At 50.8% G+C, this 21,089-nt stretch overlaps 1 protein-coding gene and 1 long non-coding RNA gene across 3 annotated transcripts; one reads left to right on the top strand and one right to left on the bottom strand.

Annotated features, from left to right (window-relative positions):
* Positions 1-207: 207 nt before the first annotated feature.
* Positions 208-13,880, bottom strand: LOC134479263 (uncharacterized). The gene is made up of 2 exons (XR_010052395.1): positions 646-13,880; positions 208-310 (listed from the first exon to the last, which is right to left on the bottom strand). It is a non-coding gene; the product is annotated as an uncharacterized LOC134479263 (long non-coding RNA).
* Positions 12,171-19,685, top strand: Pld4 (phospholipase D family, member 4). 2 transcript variants are annotated; one of them, NM_001126288.1, is made up of 11 exons: positions 12,171-12,295; positions 13,893-13,979; positions 14,621-14,784; positions 15,158-15,341; positions 15,648-15,768; positions 16,190-16,317; positions 17,426-17,626; positions 18,204-18,343; positions 18,458-18,623; positions 18,711-18,807; positions 19,110-19,685. In NM_001126288.1, the coding sequence occupies exons 1-11, from the start codon at positions 12,191-12,193 to the stop codon at positions 19,304-19,306; spliced, it is 1,590 nt and encodes a 529-aa protein (NP_001119760.1). In that variant the 5' UTR covers positions 12,171-12,190; the 3' UTR covers positions 19,307-19,685. The 2 variants fall into 2 exon arrangements, with proteins under 2 accessions (NP_001119760.1, XP_038968522.2); XM_039112594.2 differs by lacking the exon at positions 13,893-13,979 and having other exon boundaries at positions 12,201-12,295; positions 19,110-19,669.
* Positions 19,686-21,089: the final 1,404 nt, after the last annotated feature.

Below are 21,089 nucleotides of genomic sequence, written 5' to 3' on the forward strand. Positions count from 1 at the left end.
GAGGATGGTGTTGGGTAAACGTCTCCTTGACACAAGGGGTCTCTGGGCTCACACTAAAGGCAGCAGGTATGGTGGCATATGCCTTTGATCCAAGAACCTGGGAGGAAGGGATCTCTGCGTTTGAGGGCTGCATAATGATATGGTCTTTTAAGAAAAGTGAATTCAGATGTCGCCACCAGGTGGCACCCAAAACAAGGAAGCAGCAAGCAGATGTTTGCTTTTATTCCAGTTATGCGTATCAGTGGTCGCATGCGCTCCGTGCATCCCTGGTGCCAGTGGAGAGTAGAAGAGGCCATTGGATCATCTGGAACTGGAATTACAGGTGTCTGTTATCCGCCACGTAGGCTCTGCAGACCAAATCTGGTCCTCTGCAAGAGCAGCCAGTGCTCCTAACCACTGAGCCGCCTCTCCTGCCCCAGCTCCTCACTTCATTACAGATCAGAAAGCAGCTGGCAGACCAGAAGCTGGGCTAAGCTATCTCCTCCAAAGGCCCCTGCTGTCCCCCTTCAGCTACCAGGCCCCACCTCCTGAGCTTCCAGTCTTACCTTCTGGGGTCCCAGGAGCTAAACGCTGAGCCTGGGAGGGAACATTCCAGATCCGAGGAGTCGTGGGGGGAGGGGCAGGATAAATAAATCATGCTCTCACCTTCAACTGGGAAAAGATGCACAAAACAACAGCTTTCGGATATGAGGCAACAGCAAAGAAGGACTGTGATCCCCTTGAGAGGACATGTGAGCTGACAGCTGCCCTCTGCTGCACGCGAGGGCTCTTGCCCGACATCAGGGCACTGCTAAGCAGATGTAGGAAGGACAGAACCCAGCAGGGCAGAAGAGCATGGGAGAGAACAAGCCTGGACTACACAGATTGGCCATGACCTTCACTTGTGGGAGAGACTGCAGGAGGTTAGGGAAGCAACCACGGAGTGGGATGGAGGCTGCGTGTCCCTGGAGGCTGCTCCAGGCCTGGGACTGTTTATGTTGTCACCGTGTAGAGAAAAGAGCTCATGACACACAGGGCATGGGCCTTGGTGTAGGGATAACCTCTTGTGGACTGTGTGGAAGCATCACCTGTCAATAAAAAGCTGGTAGCCTATTAGCAAAAGGGGGAGGGAACAGTGGAAAGAACGTGAGGCTGGATTGGCAGGATCTGCCGTGAGGTTGTCAGGAGCCATAGGACACAGACAGAAGAGCCAAGGCAAGACTCGGACGCAAATAAAGGACCATGTGTCTCGGCAGTAGACTGTCATAGAGGGTTAGGGTAGATCAATATCTACCTAGCTTCGTGCTTGCATCCTGTTAATAAAAATACCAGATCTCTAGAACAGGTGTAAAAATGCCCTGCTGTCGTTTGGGATCAAAGGGACATAGAAAATGCTCCAAAGATTTACTTTGTATTTGGTGCCCAATGTGGGGCTAGAAATCTAAGCCTAGAGCCTAAGAACTGGTGGAAGGTGATTCCTTAGCCAGGGACTGGGAAACCACAGAGAGGCAGTACCAAAGGTGGATATTTCCAAACAAAACAACAAAAACCTGTGGAATAGAAAAGCAGCTCTTCTGGGCTTGGAGCGCATGTTACAGGCCAGACCCGACCTTGACGTGGGGGAAGGTTGTGCTTCTACCTGTAGCTGGGAAATACAGAGCTGGGACACAGAGTAGCTGGATTCAGCCTATACAAAGAGGCCACAGGGGAGGGGTCAGGCATCTGGTAAGACACAGCTCCTAGCTGGTACCTGTCAACAAGAGACTGGACTGCTACCAGCTACAAACCTGGAAGGCAGAAACTCCTTCCATGAACTGAACGGGAAGGGGTGGGGGTGGGGTCCATACAACACCAGCTCTGGCCAACACAGACATGAGAAGAAATCTGAGCACAGATGATCGGGTAAAAAAAAAAAAAAAACAAAAAACTGTTTGAAATTATGTTTGGATGCTAAAAAGGGAAAAAGGCTGGGTATGAAACACCGCTGATAGATGCAAATAGTTTGAGACTAGTAAAATCCTTAAAGAGAATTAAATAATTAAAAAGAGTAAGCCACACAAGGATGAAAAAGGACTTAGAGAAAATTAATACAGAAAAGGTTCTAAGTTTAGAAGGCAGTAATAGAGAAGTGCACATAGAAGATTAAGTCTCAGAGCTGGAGAGGTGGCTCAGCGGTTAAGAGCACTGACTGCTCTTCCAGAGGTCCTGAGTTCAAATCCCAGCAACCACATGGTGGCTCACAGCCATCTGTAATGAGATGGGGTGCCCTCTTCTGTTGTGTCTGAAGACAGCTACGGTGTACTCAGATACATAAAATAAATAAATCTTAAGAAAAAGATTAAGTTTCTGAAGGAAAAAAATAGATAAAAAAATTTTTTTTAATGTGCACAGAGGCTAAAGAAGATAAAGGAAAGTCTCCAAAGAAAGGAGAGAGAGAGACTGAAAAAGAAAATATTTTCAATGTTAAAAAAGTGGAAAGCAGGGGTTGGGGATTTAGCTCAGTGGTAGAGCGCTTGGCTAGCAAGCGCAAGGCCCTGGGTTCTGTCCCCAGCTCCGAAAAAAAGAAAAAAGAAAAAAAAAGTGGAAAGCACTGTAGACGGGCATTTGGAGCCCATAGAGCTTTGCTTTGACTGTCAGCATAAAATGATTATATAAGGCAGGCCAGTGGAACAGAATTGAAGACCCAGAAATGAACCCACACCTGTGGTCACCTGGTCTTTGACAAAGGAGCTAAAACCATCCAGGGAAGAAATAGCATTTTCAGCAAATGGTGCTGGTTCAACTGAAGGTCAGCATGTAGAAGAATGCAGATCGATCCATGCTTATCACCCTGTACAAAGCTTAAGTCCAAGTGGATCAAGGACCTCCACATCAAACCAGATACCCTCAAACTAGTAGAAGAAAAAATGGGGAAGAGCCTCAAACACACGGGCACTGGGGAAATTTTCCTGAACAAAACACCAATGGCTTATGCTCTAAGATCAAGAATCGACAAAGGGGACCTCATAAAACTGCAAAGCTTCTGTAAGGCAAAGGACACTGTTGTTAGGACAAAATGGCAACCAACAGATTGGGAAAAGATCTTTACCAATCCTACATCTGATAGAGGGCTAATATCCAAAATATACAAAGAACTCAAGAAGTTAGACTCCAGAGAGCCAAATAACCTTATTAAAAATGGGGTACAGAGCTAAACAGAATTCTCAGCTGAGGAGTATGGAATGGCTGAGAAGCACCTAAAGAAATGCTCAACATCCTTAGTCACCAGGGAAACGCAAATCAAAGCAACCGTGGGATTCCACCTCACACTGTCCCTGTTTAGCTTCTGTATGAATGAGACTCGGGCTATGATTTATTTATTTAGCTCCATGCAGTTACTGGGGGATGACCCCTAATCTATATTTCTATTCGCTACACTGTTAATTCCCAGCTGTGCTCCCCAAATACTTGCTGTTTGGGCTCCTTCTGCCCCAGCAGTATGTCCTGGGGGGTGGGGGGCATTTCACTCAGGCACATGCTCCTGCTCCATCTCTAAGTGGAGACCTCCTGCTCTCTCTGTCTTCCTCTTCCTTCACTGTTCTTTCTCCTTCTCCTTCTCCTCCCTCTCTTCTTCCTCTCCTCTTCCTCCCCTCCTCTTCCTCTTTTCCTCTTCCTCCTCCTCCTCCCCCCTCCTCCCCTCCTTCCTCCTCTTCCCTCCTCTTCCTCTTCTCCTTCCTCCTTGTGGTCTCCCCAGCCTGGTAACTGACACTGTGCCCCTTTCTATTCTCCTTAATAATTGGCTGCAGCCACCTTTATTTAACCAATGTTTTAAATTGGGGGAGGGGGACAAAGTTTGCACAGCATCGTTTGACGACAGGTGAGGATCTGCTGTTGGGGACAAACAGATCCCGGGGGTCAGTATTTAGCATTTGAAATCATAGCAGCTCTAGACCAACCCTCAACATTTGCTGGTTTTGTTTTGAATGGGAAGGTCATCCTCCAGGACTTCCTGCCACCTCAATCTTGGTTCTGAGTGCTCCTGGGGAACTGGGCACGGGTGGGTTAAGCAGTAGCTAGAATTTGTTTTTTAGGCGATAAGGAAGTGGAGAGTGCACCCTTCCTGGGTGGTGAGTAACCTGAGCCCAGTGGCAACAGCAAAGCCCAGCTCGGACCTTACAGGTACAACCCTCACTCCTGTTACTATTTCTGCTGCCAGTGCCTATTCCTGTGCTGAACTCAGTGGTCTCCCTCCCTCCCCACACCTCGGTTTGTTAGATGCATTGGTTACAGGGATGGATATAATGTATATAATCATGAAATGAAAGTGTAAAGACCCACAAATTGATAAGTTTGCTAGAATAAAGGGCAAAGTGCACCTGCGTGCTCCCCCAAGAAGAGCGCCATCTGGAGCCAGCTGGAACTTGCTTTGTGGTTTTTCCCAGAGCTCTAACCTTCCTCCTGTCTGGTCGGCTTGGGTATCTTGTGCCCGGATGAAGCCTTCTTATTTATTTTCCCACGTCCCTGACCTTGCCATTTAACCCCAACACTTGTTTTAACTGTAACACTTTCATGTATTGGAGACATGACATGAGAAGAATTCCAAATGAATCAGAAGAAAACAGAACACGGCATTCACAGTTCGTGTGATAATACCAAGAAATCCAACTTAAGCCAGGACATGGTGGGTGGCACGTGTCTTTCATCCCAGCACTTGGGGAGCAGAGGCAGGTGGATCTCTGAGTTCAAGGCCAGCCTAGTCTACAGAGCAAGTTCCAGAATATCCAGGCCTACACACTTTATATCTCAAGAAATAAAAATAAAAAAGAAAGAAAGATCCAACTAGTAAGTAACACCGTTCCAGAAAAGGCAAGACAAAAAGAAATGCTGAAAGGAATAATGACAAAAGTTTCTAAGTATGATGAAAACTATAAACCCAGAGTCTAATAACCCAGCCAAGAAAAATACCAATGAAAACACGGAAACCCCTGAGCTGGCCTTTGTCACTGTGACATGACACCTGATGATGATGTAAGGAGAAAGGTTGGTTTGGGACTCTGTTTTCTCAAGTTTCTATTCAAGGTCAAGCTCACAGGAGAGCCTGGGTTTGATCCCCCACACTGCTAAAAAGAAAAACCAGGTCTCAGTCAAGGTTAGCTGGGTTCATTGCCTTTGAGTCCAAGCAGAGCACCAGAGCTGTGGAAGCTTGTGGTGGGGGCGGCTGCTCACCTCCCAGCAGCCAGGAAACAGGCAGAGGGAACAAGAGGAACAAGTCTGAGGAAAGGTTGATACAGGCAATATGGGGAAAACACCAAGAATATGGAATATATGCCAAGGAAAGCCATAGGCAGTGAGTAGAGTCAATCCAACAGAGAGGCTTCAGGGGCAGTGCTGCCCAGGACCTTTGGCATTCACCACACAAACTCCACACTGCAGACGGCAGACCTGGAGCTACATCGTCTGAATGTTTGCCCTCTGGGTCTGGGTCGTGCTTTGACCCTGTGTTCTCACTTCCGCCTTTGGCATGGTGCTGTCTACCCAATGCCGTGTACACTGTGAGTATGCAACACGCCTTTTAACTTTACAGGGGTTCGTGAGAATCTGCCATGAGTCTCAGAGGAGACTTTGAACTTGGTTTTTTAAATACCTGAATTGTTAAGGTTATGGGGTCTTGTGGGAATTCCGGAATTGTGGTTTCTTAAAAAAAAAAAAAACACACAGAAATGTGATACAAATATGTTTTCATTTTAATCCCATGTGTGCGGATATGGGGCTGCTTCAGATTGTCCACAGCGGGTGACTATGATTTGCCTCGTGCTCTAGCCGGGGACGGTTTGTCCAGCTCTGGATAGTTTCTGGGAGTGTGTGACGATTGGAACTCTGGGAAGTTTTCAGAGGGTCAATAAATAAATGCTAGAGCCCCAGTAGGCATTGTTGGTGGTTGGTGGTCATTGGAGGGGTGAGCACAGTTTGTTAGTCAAGTCCAAAGAAGAAACAAGAAATTAGATTTAGTTCTCTCTCTCTCTCTCTCTCTCTCTCTCTCTCTCTCTCTCTCTCTCTCTCTCTCTCTCCCCAATCCCCTTCTATCCTTCTTTCTCTCTTCTCTAGTGGTAGGGGGTGAAACCAGGGAATAAAGGGTGGGAAAAAGGAGAACCCACGAAGTTCTATGCAGACCAGCAATGGGCACTTAACCTGGGGAGGTGGCTGGGCAGTTCAGACCATGTGCTGCTCTTCCAGAGAACTGGGGTTCAGTTTCCAGCACCCACATAAAGGCTCACAAGTGTCTGTTAACTCCAGTTCCAGGGGACCTGATGCCCTCTTCTGGCCTCGCAGATTACTGATGCATGTGGTGCACACACAGGCAAAACGCTTGTACTTGTTAAAACCAAAGATTATGGGAGACTCTTGGGGAATAGAGTACATGAATTCTGTACTGTGAGGTAGCCATGAGCCTTTAGGGGTGAGAAACCAAGTCCGGGGATTTGAACATGAAGTGTCCCCCAAAGGCTCATAAGTTGAAGGCTTAGCCCAGTGGAGAGCACAAGCGTTAACTTCATCAGCGAGTGAACCTGCTGGGAAGTGTATGCTGAGAAGGCTACTAGAAGGTCTGACCTGTTTGGGGAGGTCACTGGCTGCATTTGAAGCACGTATGTCGACCCACCCCCGTCCTCCCACCACTGACTGCATGAGATGAGTGGTACTCCTGCTGCCCCACAACAAACCCTCTGTCATGGTGTTTTACATCATCACAGCCTCAGAGACACAGCCAGTGACTGTGGACCCGAACCTTGGGAACCAACTAAACCAACAACAAAACTTCTCCTCTCCTAAACTGTTTTCTCAGATACTTGGTCACAGTGATGAAAGATGTCTAACATGGGATTTGGGGAAATATCTTGTTCCCTAAAATGCTTACTACAGAAGCCTAGGGACCTGAAGTCAGCATAGAGCCTTGTCTTAGTTAGGGTTTTACTGCTGTGAACAGACACCATGACTAATGCAACTCCTGTAAGGACAGCATCGAATTGGGGCTGGCTCACAGGTTCAGAGGTTCAGTCCATTATCATCAAGGCAGGAACATGGCAGCATCCAGGCAGGCATGGTGCAGGAGGAGCTGAGAGTTCTACATCTTCATCTGAAGGCTGCTAGCAGATACTGGCTTCCAGGCAGCTATGATGAGGGTATTAAAGCCCATGCCCACAGTGACACACCTACTCCAACAGGACCACACTTTCTAACCCTGCCACTCCCCACTCCCTGGGCAAAGCATATAAAACCATCACAAGCTTGCATAAAAATCCAGGGCAGTGGCGCATACTTGTAATCCCAGGGCTGGGTGATATAGACAGGTGTCGTGCGCCTAATGTCCCGCCAGTAAGAACGACGCGCGGCAACAGGATTCTTCTGCGAACAAGCCTTTACTGTGTTACAGCTCTTCTTAATGTTACAGCTCTTCTCAGTGTTACAGCTCTTCTTAGTGTTACAGCTCTCTTGAACAGGGACTCCGAGCAGCAAAATCGCTCGGCTTATATAGACAACAGTATGCTAATTATCTCTCAGGGATTGGTGGGGCTTGGATCACCCCACTACTTGTCCTCCAGGGATTGGCGGAGAATGAATCACCTCATTAGCATATGTGCAGTACCGCTGTTCACCACTAGAGGGAGCCCTAGCAAGGGGACAAGCCTGCACATGCGCAGTAAGTCGTTTATATCCAGACAAGGCTGGATGTCGGTGCCATCTTTGTTTCGCCGCACCGCTCTCTACATCTCCCCCTTTTTTGTTTAATAAAATGACTGGTCTAGATCTGGGTGTCACGTCAATCTTGTCATTGCTCCTGTCTTAGGTCGTTCTCATCCAAACTCGGCCTTACCCGTCATAGAGTTACCCTATCGCCACCGGGCCCCATGTCTTAGGTTGGTTCGAGTTCGAGTTCGAGTTCGCTCTCTACAGACAGGATCCTTGGGCCTCACTAGTTAGCCAGCCTAGAGCAACCAAGAGGCCCAAACTTTCGAGAAGCATTGTCTCAAAAAGACACAGTAAGGGGTTGGGGATTTAGCTCAGTGGTAGAGCACTTGCCTAGCAAGCACAAGGCCCTGGGTTCGGTCCCCAGCTCCGGAAAAAAAAAAAAAGACACAGTAGACCTGTGTGCTTGAGGAACCACGCCTGAATCTGTGTGGGTGCCCGTACTTACAAAGTGTCTAACATCACCTCAGGAAGAGAAAGAAGGTGGCGATGGGAGAAGGCAGGTCAGGCTAAAACCAGCAGTGTGGTTCTGTGTCCTAAGTGCAACTCTCGATGCCAAAATAACCCTTCCAAAGCTATTGGTGTCAAAGAAAATGAAAACTGCTTATTTTAAAACGAAAATACTATATAATGTCCCAAACCACTGGACATATAAGATAAAGTGTTAAAATTTTTTTCATTGAACCAGTGGAAGGGGAAGCCCTTGGTCCTGGCAAGACTGAACCTCCAGTGAATGTGATTGTTGGGGGGAGGGCGGTAATGTGGGGGAGGATGGGGAAGGGAACACCAATATAGAAGGGGAGGGGGAGGGGTTAGGGGGATGTTGGCCCGGAAACCGGGAAAGGGAATAACAATCGAAATGTAAATAAGAAATACTCAAGTTAATAAAGATAAAAAAAATAAAGTGATTTATAGGTAGTAAAAAAGAAAAAAGAACATACAATGTAAATAGCAGTTTCTATGGGAAAACTTTGAACAGAATTAAAATATTGAAACATGATATAAATATACAGATAATTTGTCTAAATAGTTTAACAAATAATTATTCCAATGTTTTCTCATTATTCATTATACATATTTAACATGTGCACTTTAATATCAATGTGTGTTGGCTGAATTGCTAAACTAGTTGTTGAAAAAGTTAATATATTGTTTCTCAGAGTTCTGTGATCTACTATATATGCCACAGTATAAATAAAAATGAAAAAAATATTTAAACCTACAAAATTTTTTTTTTCATTGATTTCAACAACAAAAAAGAAAAAAGTCATCAAGGAGCTTGGGGTTGTGACTCGGAAGCTGGGGGTGTGGCTAAGGAGGCTGGGGTGTAGCTAAGGATGCTGGGTGTGGCTAAGAAGGCTGGGGGTGTGGCTAAGGAGGCTGGGGTGTGGCTCTGTCTGTAGACAGCTTGCCTAGAATTTGCAAATCAGCTGCGATGGTGTTCATTATTGTACCGCTCTGGAGGCGGAGGCAGGAGGATGAGAAGTTCAAGGTGATTTTGAGCTACAGTTCTGCAGTTCAACCTGAACTATGTGAGAGAGACCCTGCCATCAACAAAACAGCAACGACCCTACCTTCTGTTTCTTATTTTAAGCAGCAAGGAAAAGCATAGGAAATGAAGCTCAACATGGATATTAGAGCCTAGTGAGCAAAGACGCATCCGTTAAGGAGAAAACACGCACTGCAATGGTCCTGAGATAACCAGAAAGCTGGAAGCTCCCTCTCACCCAGCGACTTCACAGCCTCCATCAGGGGTTAGCACATAGCTCACGCGTTTGTTGCGCGCGCGCACGCGCGCGCGTGTGTGTGTGTGTGTGTGTGTGTGTGTGTGTGTGTGTGTAAGCTAGAGGAGTTTATATTGTCTGAAATTTGGTCTGTAACCACTTTGTTTCATAAACCCCCAGGACCGTTTAGCATCCCGACTATTGTTTAGGTCCTGTGCAGTGGAGCTGACATCTGCTGAGCGCCTCAGGGTGTGAGGAGGGGTGAGGCCAAGTGGATCTCACTTTGGTTCTCATGGACAGGTTTGTCTCCCTCAGGCTCCCGTGATCAAAACCAGCCTGGTTATCCGAGGCACGGTAATATGGACACCCCTAGCTACAGTCCTGCAATGGAAACTCAAAAAGGTGGCATGCTTGTTGCTGGCTTGGGTGGCTCCTTACTTGTTAGCCTTCCTGACAAACACTGAGGCACTTCCTCCCATAAGACACATTTTGAGGGGCTGGGGATTTAGCTCAGTGGTAGAGCGCTTGCCTAGGAAGCTCAAGGCCCTGGGTTCGGTCCCCAACTCCGAAAAAAAGAACCAAAAAAAAAAAAAAAAAGATACACATTTTGAAATAGAAAAGAAATTGAAGACAAAGATTCTCAGCTTTATGAGAAACCTCCAAAGCCATCTTCCCCAGCCCAGCCCATCAAGGGCTCAGGGTGTATAGCCATTTAAGAGGAGCTGGTCACCACAAGGTGCCACCATACTTCCAGAAGACCTATACGCCAGCCCTTGTGTCCTATGACTCCCTTAGATATATTCAGGACAAATGCATCCCAAGGTGGTGCTGCACACCGTGCCTAGTCCTAGCGTACTGTAGCCCGGGAGGGGAGTTGTGGCGGACAGGCTTGGGTTTCCTTGAAGCAGCAGGGCCTGCCCTCCTATACCTGAAAGGTGCATCCGGGATGTTCAAAGTTCTCTGCCCTGCTTTCAAGCAGGAGGAAGACCCTCTTCCACTGACCTGAGTCCCCTCCTGCCACCTATTCAAAATCCCCGAAGACCCCTCCCTCAGGGTATGTACCTGGAATAGTGATACTCGAGGCATGCAGTGGCTTGACTTGAGGAGGCTACCTTCTGTGTCCTAGAAAGGACAGCCAACCCTATTGTAAGGCCCGAGCAGACGTTAGTAGACCTTAGCACAACTGACTCCGTGATGGAAACTCAGCATGTAGACATCACCACCACAATTAAAACAAAGACCTAATCCATCGAAACGCACAGCCCTAGGAAAGTCTCCAAATGTACTAAGCTTGGTTTTTGACTTCTGTAGTTCCACGTCTGTTAACTGTTCTTGTTAACTAAAGCATATCAACCCAGGACGTGATTTCTATGCTTAAAAACTCACCCAAGAAAGGCTTGGGGCTACACTGGGATCCTGAAACCCAGTGTGGTTGCTGGGTGGCTAATAAAGGCTTTCTGTTGGCTTACACCCATGTCTGAGCCGTCTTTTCTGGTGGAGAAGTCACAACACCCCCAAAGCCAAGCTGGGGTATTATCCCACAGGAAGTGAAGGATGGGACTCTTTTCTGCTCACTTTCTGACCTACCAGGCTGGACATGGGTCACTAAGGTCAGGCCCTGCCCTCAGGACCTGAGGCTCCCCACCCTGTGAGGTTGCCATCCTTCCCCTGAGGACACTCTGAGCCAGATCCCTGGACTGAGGCCTTCTGCCTGCCAAGGAGGAGCGAGGTCAACCTGGACCCTGCTCAAAGTTGGGGCTGTTCCCGAGACCCTGTCTAAAGGCAGCAAGGTTTGGTCTTCAGAAAGATCCTTCTTGGAATATGAGGGGAGGCAGAATCCTTACAAGGAGCCACTAGGTGACCTACTTCTGTGGATACACCAGGGCACAGCCCCACCTGAACTCCTCAGCAAGGTGAGTCATGGCTACCTCCAGATCCCAGCTTTCCTTGCAGCTAGGTATGGCCCTATGACCAAGTGTAGATGGAGTCGTAGGTAATAGATGAATGGAAGTTCCATTTTTGACCTCCAGAAGTCTTCTGGGGATGCTGTGTTCTCTGCTAGGGATATGGGGGTGACGGCCGAGCTTTGGAAGCCCTTTTAGGATTTGAAGGATGTGAAGCTGATTGCAGGGTACGGTTGGTGGATCAGTCAGTTTTCCTTCACCAGGACGCAAACCCGAGATGTAAACCATTTAAAGAACAAAGGACTTAGGCTGTCTTGCAGCTTCAGGGGTTTCCACTCGGGATCAGCTTTGCCATGGCTGTGGACCAACCATAGTGACAGCAGCAAGGCAGAGGGAAGCAGCTTGCCCATGACAGACAGGAAGCAGAGAGAGATGAAGAGCCCAGGCATCAGATATGGCCACCAAAGTCCTGACCCAGAAACCTACATCCTCCAACCAGGCCTCCACAATCTCCACCTCCTCCCACCAGTCTACCCGCCATGATTGTATCATTGATGACCCTATCATTGCCCAGTTTGTCAATTAGCTCATGATGCAGTTTCAATCACACCACCAGCCTTCAGTCTGTGAGCCCCCCTGGAGGCCAGTTAGGCTACGGTTTGAGCCTCTCCTACTTGAGTCTCTGGTGCTTGCGGCAAACTTAATTCCAAAGACTTTTGAGTTACAGTGGAGGGACCCTTCCTAGGAGCAGGCAGGGTAGATTTTTCTCCAGAGGGTGAAAGTTCTCAGCTCCGCCCTCTAGAGTAGAGGCCCATTCAGTCTTGAGGCGGGGGTGGGGTACGTAGAACAAAGGGGAAGTGAATGGAAGGGGAAGCAACAGGCCAGAGAGGAGGCAGGTGCCTGCACAGGCAAGGCCTGCAGACAATGACTGGAGCCAGGATGGACAAGAAAAAATGGCACCCAGAGGTAAGTGTTAGCCAGGCTAGGGCCAGACAGGGCCTCAGGACGGGTATCTGTTTACCTCCCACAGCCCCACCCTCCCAACACCTTAGATCCCACAAACCACCAGATTGGTCGGCAGATGACCGCTCCTTGCTTAATCTATGAATCCAAGATCATTGGGTATCAAAATCTCCAACCACCTGGCAGCCATGTCCTGTCCCATACCTGAGGCCCACAGCTTAGCCCACAGGGCAGGAACCCCAGAACCTTGAGGCTCAGGAGGCTCAAGAGTTTATTTCCCAGCTCACCCCACTTCTGAGATGCTAGTACCAGGGAACGTTCCTCTCTGGACAGTCTAGATTCGAAAGACCCACAGGGACCAAGGATGGGACAGGTCTGCAGCGGCTTAGAGCTACCCTTCCTGGTTCTCCTCCCCTGACCTCAGAGTAGTTCTGAGAAGGAGCTCAGAGGTCTGTGGCCCTGGGAAGTCCTAGATTACGGCTGCTGCATTCTTGCCTTTCTGTCAATTCAACTATTTTAAGGGATGAGAATACTTCTCTCAGGGCAGCTGGGGGAGGTTGGCCAGCAGCTCTCTGATGGATAGCCCAGCCTGGTGACCCTGGCCCAGAACCTCATGTCTGTGCCCCACTGGACATTGTAACAATTGGTCAAGGCCAGAAGCTAAGCTCTAAAGCTGCCCTGGTCTGCTGAGTTGCCTGCTGTGGGTCAGGGTGGGAGATTTATCCAAGAGCATGAGGCCGGCTCTGGGTGGAAGTGACCTCCTGACTCCCTTCTTCAGGGGGCTCTGGTAAGAGGGTGCTGGGCCTCTGTGGATGACTCTGCCTCTACAGCACCCCCCATCCTCTCACTGTGGTTTCTAGTCCCCACTTCCCTGTAACTTGGGGCACCAAGGGCAGACACAGCCGCAGGCCTGGCTCCTGTAGCCCATTCCCTGTGCTGAGGCTAGCCCCATGTCTGCAGGCCGCTGTCTAAGACAACCCCTAGAGGACAGTGGGACCCGTGAGTGAGGTTAGCTCCCTGCAAGTATCTGTGCCAGGGGCTGGGTGACCCATTTGGGGTGCACAGGGGCTCCTGAGAAGTTGGCCTGGCTCTTTGTAGAGTGATCGCTCTGAGGGAACAGGGTGAGTTCTCCATCCCAACTCGCTGTGGCCTCCCTTGCAGTCCCAAGCCTTGACAGCAGTGTAGGGCTTTGAACTCAGCCCTTGGTGGCCCCTTTACCATGTCCCCACTTTAGAGCCAGCTGTCTACCCTGGGGCCCAAATCAGGGGCCATCTGGGGAAGGGAAGCAGCTGTTAATAAGGAAGGAATGGATGAGGCAGCCCAAGCAGAAACTGCACTTTCAGACCCGGTTTCACTTGTGGTTGGAACAAGGAACTGAGACTCACACACTCGAGACAGCCGCATCGGAGGATACGAAGGGAACGAGAGGGTGCAAGCAGCACACGGCCCAGGGAAGGAGTGGGCTCAGCCTGCATGGGTTCCAGGGGAGACCATGTCTGAGCTGCAACTAGTGTCTGAAGGCTTGTGCCTCTGTAGGGACTGCCTAAGGAGGTGACACCATGGAGCTTGGGTTGCTGCTGACACAGACTGTTTTGTACAGATGCTGATACCTCTGCAGACAACAATGGAGGTCCCTGACTGGCCCTACTCCACTCCACCTCATGGTCCACACAACAGAGTTGGCATGGTATGACAGGAGAACCTAAGGCAGGGCTGGCTGGGGACTCAGCCCTCTAAAAACAAGTTTGAACCCAATTTCTAATCAGAACCACATTCAAACTTTCTTAATTTCCCAAAGATTAGGTCCCGGGGCTTGATTAGAGAGTACAAAACTAGTCCTGAAGTGTGTGGTGTGTGTGTGTGTGTGTGTGTGTGTGTGTGTGTGTGTGTGTGTGTGTTTGCGTGCGTGCGTGCGTGTGTGTGCATGTGCGTTTGTGTGTGTGTGCATGTGTGCGTGTGTGTGTGCATGTGTGCATGTGTGCATGCGTGTGTGTGCATGTGCGTTTGTGTGTGTGTGCATGTGTGCGTGCATGTGTGTGCATGTGCGTTTGTATGTGTGTGTGCATGTGTGCGTGTGTGTGTGTGCATGTGTGTATGTACCAGAGTAAGGCTATCTAGACTGTTGTATATCTTGTCCTTGCCTCATCGCTGCAGAGTGGACCATAGAGAGAGCTGCCGACCACCTACACCACCCAGGCCTTACTCTGTGTATCCCTCATGCCCTCCTGCTCATCCCAACCCCTCCCCAAGAGTCTGAGCAGTGCCTGTTGTAGTACAGGAGAGCTGTCTTGGCTGCTAAGAAAGGCTGTGGTATGTCACCTCCTGCAGGTACTAGGGATGCTGGCTATCCTGGGACTCGGCTCTGTGACTCTCACCTTGTTCCTGTGGCAAGGGCCCACTTCTTTCACCAGTCCCCAGATGTTCCCTGAGGAAGTGCCCTCCTGGTTCTGGGAGACCCTGAAAGGAGACACTGAGCAGAATAACTCCTGTCAGTGAGTGAACACCAGGGGTTCACATGGGGTCGTGGGATATGTGTCTGGGCGGGTTGCTGCCTCACTGGGTCCCTGAACGGGTGATGCAGCTCACAGTAAGGCTGTGATTGTCCCAGGCATGGATCCTGGACTTCCCCAAGAGCATGTTCCATCCCCAGGTTTCTGCTGAATGTCACCATACTCCGGCTTAGGGGGTGCTTAGGCTAGCTCTTCCCACTTCACTGTCCTCTTTCTGTTCCTTCGGCCTGGGTTCAGGCCCTGGAGCCACCCTGGGTTCAGGCCCTCCCTCCGACTGGTTGGCAGGAAGTGGAGCAAATGGCTGGCTCGTGGCTCCGACAGATACAGCTTGGTCTGCTTTGGGTTCTGTCCCTAGGCTCATCCTTGCGGAAAGTATTCCCGAGGACTTGCCGTTTGCAGCCGGCAGCCCCGCTGCCCAGCCGCTGGCCCAGGCTTGGCTGCAGCTTCTTGACACTGCTCAGGAGAGCGTCCACATTGCCTCATACTACTGGTCCCTCACCGGACAGGACGTTGGAGTCAATGACTCATCTTCTCAGCAGGTTAGTCCTTGTTTTTGCTTTCTGACTTTGAGGCCTGGGTCTCTCCCCGGGTGCCAAGGACTCGTCAAGTCAGGCTGCTATCTGTTCAGAGCTCAGACAGGCCCAGGGCTTAGCTCTGGGGTGGGGCTGGGTTAGAGCAAGACCAGGTCCCTTGGGTGGCTCTTGGGACAGGGCAGAGGGACTGCGGATAGTGCATGCATGGTGTCATTTATTTGGCCTCTATTCATGAGTCAAAATGTGGCCTACCGTGGGCTGTGGGTAAAGGACCAGCCTGAGGCAGCTTCTCATGGTATCCTGGATTTGTAGGGAGAGGCCCTTCTACAGAAGTTTCAACAGCTCCTTCTCAGGAATATCTCTGTGGTGGTGGCCACCCACAGCCCAACATTGGCCAAGACATCCACTGACCTCCAGGTCTTGGCTGCCCACGGTAGGTGTCTGCGTGCTGGGCTCTGCTGTGTTGAGGTCTAGCACCGGGGAATGAAGCCAAAGACTACCAGGACTTCTGGGGTGGGTGGAAAAATTTCTCCAGGACCCTGGAGGACTTGAGCTCAGGATTGAGAAGGAAGACATTAGACAAAGCCTTGGGTTAGAGGCTACAGGGAGAAGGCGTAGGCACGAGCATCATCAAGGTTATGGCCTGGACTGTCTAGAGGGGTCTCAGGGAAGCCTGTACCTTGGTTTCCTCACCCATGACAATCTTGATCCGTGGGTAAAATGATCAGTGATCTGAGAGTAAAATGTCCATTCAGATACAGACAGATCTGTTAGGCCGTCCTGAAGCCAGCACTAAAGAGCTGGCTCTCCATCTGTCTGTCCATCTGTCTATCCATCTCGTTTGTCTACTGCAGGTGCCCAGATACGACAGGTTTCCATGAAACAGCTTACTGGTGGTGTCCTACACTCCAAATTCTGGGTTGTGGATGGGCGGCATGTCTACGTGGGCAGTGCCAACATGGACTGGCGGTCCCTTTCTCAGGTGGGTCCCAAGGCCCAGAGATCGGATGAGGCCCAGGCATAGCTTCTCCCAACTCCATCTCTAAGGGCTACTCTTTCTGAAGAGAGCCAGTACTGTGAGAAGTTAGCCAGCAGAAACTTGGGTTACATGCCACTTTTGTCATACCACCACAGCGGGGACCAGTCAGAGTCGGTCCCACCAGTTATAAGATTCTACATGACCTTGTACTCAGGCCCTGGGACAGCATTTAAGAAATAGAGAATCAGGCCACGGCTCATGGGAAAACACAGTTTACAGGGTTGGGGAGATAGCTTGACCAGTGAAGCATTTGCCTTGCAAACGCAAGAACCTGAGTTTTATCCTTAGATATCGGGAGAAGTTACAATAGGGGGATCCCTAGCCCATCCTTATCAGCAATTCCGGGTCCCACGAGAGACCTCGTCTCCAGAAAACAAGATGGCCGGCTGAAGAGATGGCTCATCAGTTAAGAGTCTGATCTTCCTGAAGACTGAGGTTTGAGTCTCAGCAGCTGCACGGCAACAAACTGTAACTCTAGTTCCAGGGGATCCGATGCCCTCTCCTGACCTCTGGAGGCACCAGGCACACACGGACGTAGGTGCAGGCAAAGCATGGTCATACGCATAAAATAAAACAATGGGGATATCAAACCAAGATGACTGCCTCCTGGGGCGTGACACCTGAAGTAGCCTGGCTTCCACATGTCAACACGTACCTGCACACACAGGAACACACTTGCTGGCACATGCACACACATGCACACAAAGAAATGGTAGATTACGAAGCACGCCTGAGGCTTTTTGGAAGTGACATATTTCAAAGGCCCGAGTTGCATCTCAATAGACTAATACGTGGTTGGCATAGCACACCCCTAGTATTGCGCGCTCTCTCTCTCTCTCTCCCTCTCCCTCTCCCTCTTCCTGTCCCTCTCCCTCTCCCTCTCCCTGTCCCTGTCCCTCTCCCTCCTTCCCCCCTCACACACACCCCACACCTGTTAGTGCAAACAGTAGATATAAACAGGAATTGCACCCTGCCTTCCATCCCTGGCGGTTTCCACTTAGCCCGGGAGACCTTCGCTCTCTCAGTGTCCACGGACCCTGACCCCCTGCAGGTGAAGGAGCTTGGCGCTATCATCTACAACTGCAGTCACCTGGCTGAAGACCTTGAGAAAACATTCCAGACCTACTGGGTGCTGGGGACTCCCCAAGCTGTTCTCCCTAAACCCTGGCCTCGGAACTTCTCAACCCACATCAACCGGTTCCATCCCTTGCGGGGTCTCTTTGACGGGGTTCCCACCACAGCCTATTTCTCGGTAAGATGGCCAGCCCTCAGGAGTTCTGGGGATGCTGCGGGAGGCAGGCTCCACACTAGAGCGGGTGCTGGGCCAGCACCAGCAGTGAGAAAGAGGTGCTGGAAGGTGGCAGACCTGAGGTCCCAGGAGTCTCCAGACTGTTGAGGGGGTTTAGAGCCAAGAGGCTGTGGCTGGGCTCAGAGAAGGATAGGGAGACCCAGAGCATTGATATTCTTTACTTGGAGGGAAGATGGGCGATTCCAGCAGCTCCATTTCCACCAGGGGAAGTCCCTTGGCTGGCCCAGAGGCTGGTCCACAGCAGCAGGTGGAACAGATCCCACTAGGTACGCAGAGTTGGTCTGGAGAGAGTGGATCCACTTCCCAGGTCAGGCAGCCTGTGGACGGTTAGGCTGGTCTCCCGGAGCCCAGGATGCCTGGCTACTTCACTGCCTCCCTCCCAGACCTCAGGAGCACCTCTGGCCATTGGGGAATGATCTCGGTCACAACACGGGGTTTCTTAAGTACTGGTCAGCGGAGCCATGAGCTTAGGCTTGATTCAAGGGTGGCAGTGTTCTGAGAAATGTTTCTCCCACTGCAGGCCTCTCCTCCCTCACTCTGCCCCCATGGCCGTACCCGGGATCTGGACGCAGTGTTGGCAGTGATGGGGGGTGCTGGCGAGTTCATCTACGTCTCAGTGATGGAGTACTTCCCTACCACGCGCTTCACTCACCCAGCCAGGTGGGTCTGGGTGAGGTCCACCCTCCTGATTGGCAAGTCCCAGACACAGCGACCCTGCACCTGAGACCCCTACTCATCTTGGTTTCAGGCAGAGCACTGATCCTCTCTTCCTAGGTACTGGCCCGTGCTGGACAATGCACTACGGGCTGCGGCCTTCAATAAGGGTGTGCGTGTGCGCTTACTGGTCAGCTGCTGGTTCAACACAGACCCCACCATGTTCGCTTATCTGAGGTCCCTGCAGGCTTTCAGTAACCCCTTGGCTGGCATCTCAGTGGATGTGGTAAGAAACTGACCTTATGGGTTGGTGGGGGGAAAGGAAGTTCCTTCTCCCACCCGGCCCACCCTAACTTGCTCCTAATCCCTGAAGAAAGTCTTCATTGTACCTGTGGGAAATCACTCCAACATCCCATTCAGCCGCGTGAACCACAGCAAGTTCATGGTCACAGACAAGACAGCCTATATAGGTGAGTGGCTGGAGCAAGAGGCGTGGGAGGACAGAGAGCTGGACAAGACAGATGTGCTCCAATATTCTGGGAACCAGACACTTTGCCCAGTTTTCCAGGTGAAGTCCTGAGCACTGGGGCCCAGAATGCTGGTAAAGAACCGACTGCATCTACGTAAGGGGCTACCACTCATGGGGTCTGATGGCAGCACAGTGGTCAGTGTTCTGAGCTGTCCTTCAGCCTGTAGCATGGGTCACAGCACGGGCTGGACTGCAGGGGAACACAGGCCCAGGAATCAGTGTCTCCTCCTCCCCCTTCTCCAGGCACCTCTAACTGGTCAGAAGACTACTTCAGCGGCACCGCCGGTGTGGGCCTGGTTGTCAGCCAGAAGACCCCTAGTGCCCAGCCAGCCGTGACCACCGTGCAGGAGCAGCTGAGGCAACTCTTTGAACGGGACTGGAGTTCCCACTATGCCATGGGCCTGGACAGACAAATCCCGAGCCAGGATTGTGTCTGGTAGGGCTGAGGGTTGATCCCTTTGACTCTGGCTTACAGCTCTAGGTGGACGCAGATACCCATCAGGCTTCCGTCCACCCAAGCTCAGAAACTGGGAAAGCAAAAGGCATCTCCCGGGGCCTGAGATTGTCACCAGGCAAACAGCTTCTGGCAGAGCTCTAAATGGCTTTTAAATGAAGAGGAGACTAAAGCAGAGGAGGGCACACAGTGACACGGAAAGAAAGCAACCTCATCTAAGTGACCCCAGAACCCAGTTGGTCCTCCCTGACCTACCTACGATGAGGGTCTAGGGCCGTCCCCAGATGTAATGTTGGTGCTGTCTGGCCACAACCCCTAATAAAACCCCACCACCAGCTTGCACACCTGACCCAGGTCAAAGTGAGCATTTTCATGTTCTCTCTCTCCCTCCCTCTTGTCTGAGGTGTGTGTCCATATTTATATATCATGCAGATGCACATGCTGTGACCAGAGATTGGTACTGGGTATCTTCCTTCACCTTAGGTTTTCAGACAGAGTCTCCCTCTGAAGCCAGAGCTTGCTGGATTGGCAAGACTAGCTGTCCATCAGGCAACAGGAATCCTGTTTCTGCCTCCCCAGCATGAAATGACGAGGCACTTGGTCTTTTGTCTGAGTGCTGGAGACCCGACCTCAGGTTCCCATGCTTCCACAGCAGAACCTTTATCTAAAAAGCAACGTTTGCGATCCCTGTGGGTCGTGTGCTCACTAAGTGTGGGCCCCGATTTTCCGCCAGCCTCCAAGGAAGTGCGTGCTGAAAGGCTTTGTCACACCTTAACCCACAGACTTCTCCTGCCCAGGCGAAGATTCCAGCACCAGGAAGGTCCAGCCCCTGCCACCCCCCCCCCACTTCCTTCAGGAATCCCTCAGGAGATCCCTCCTGAAGGCAGCAATACTGTCTCACAAGCAAGGTGTCCCATTGAGTGTGTCCAGGACATGCAGGGACCTCTTTATCCCCAAGGACTTCATGGATACGGTCAGTCCAGCTGAGCCCTGTGTTCATGAAAAGAAGTTTCGTCTCAGAACTGGGTCCGTGTGGGATGGGAAGGAGCAGCAACTGAGGAGCCCAGCCAGCCTCATCAGGATCTGGAATTGTGGCTCACTGTGGTGTGGGGCCAGGGCTGTAGAAGGATGGGGTGGGGCTAATTGGGATGGGGCCAGGGCTGCATGGCTATTATAGGGGTGGGATCAGGACCCTGCCTGGAAATAGTGGGTGGTGATCTGCAGACCAGTTCTTTTGTCATCAACCCAGAAGGACTGGATGCAGAGTTCTGATCCTGTGTGCCGAGGCAGGGCGTGGAGCCACGTTTGGGATGGAGTCCTGACCTTTTGATGCTGGGCTCACACTGAGTTTGGAAGCCTGTCTCTGCACCCAACCTCTTACTTATTTCTGACCAAGACTCGGACGTAGCTGTTGGGGTAAAGATAATAAAAATGGTTAGCTATCAGTTCCTGCGAGCCGGATCCACTCGCTCCAGCTGCTACTCTGCCACGCGGTCTGCAAGCCGCCCTCTCCTGGCTGTCTCCCTTTTTTTTTTTTTGGTTCTTTTTTTTCGGAGCTGGGGACCGAACCCAGGGCCTTGTGCTTCCTAGGTAAGCGCTCTACCACTGAGCTAAATCCCCAGCCCCTGGCTGTCTCCCTTTTAACCTCCCTCTCTGTGTGGTTCCCTAGGTGAGAGGTACCATGCCTGGCATGCACACACGTGCACACACACACACACACACATCTCGTTCTGTGGATCTGCACGCTCCAACTGCCACTCAGCCATTTC

This window comes from Rattus norvegicus, chromosome 6 (assembly GCF_036323735.1).
Source record: "Rattus norvegicus strain BN/NHsdMcwi chromosome 6, GRCr8, whole genome shotgun sequence".
Classification (NCBI taxonomy): domain Eukaryota; kingdom Metazoa; phylum Chordata; class Mammalia; order Rodentia; family Muridae; genus Rattus; species Rattus norvegicus.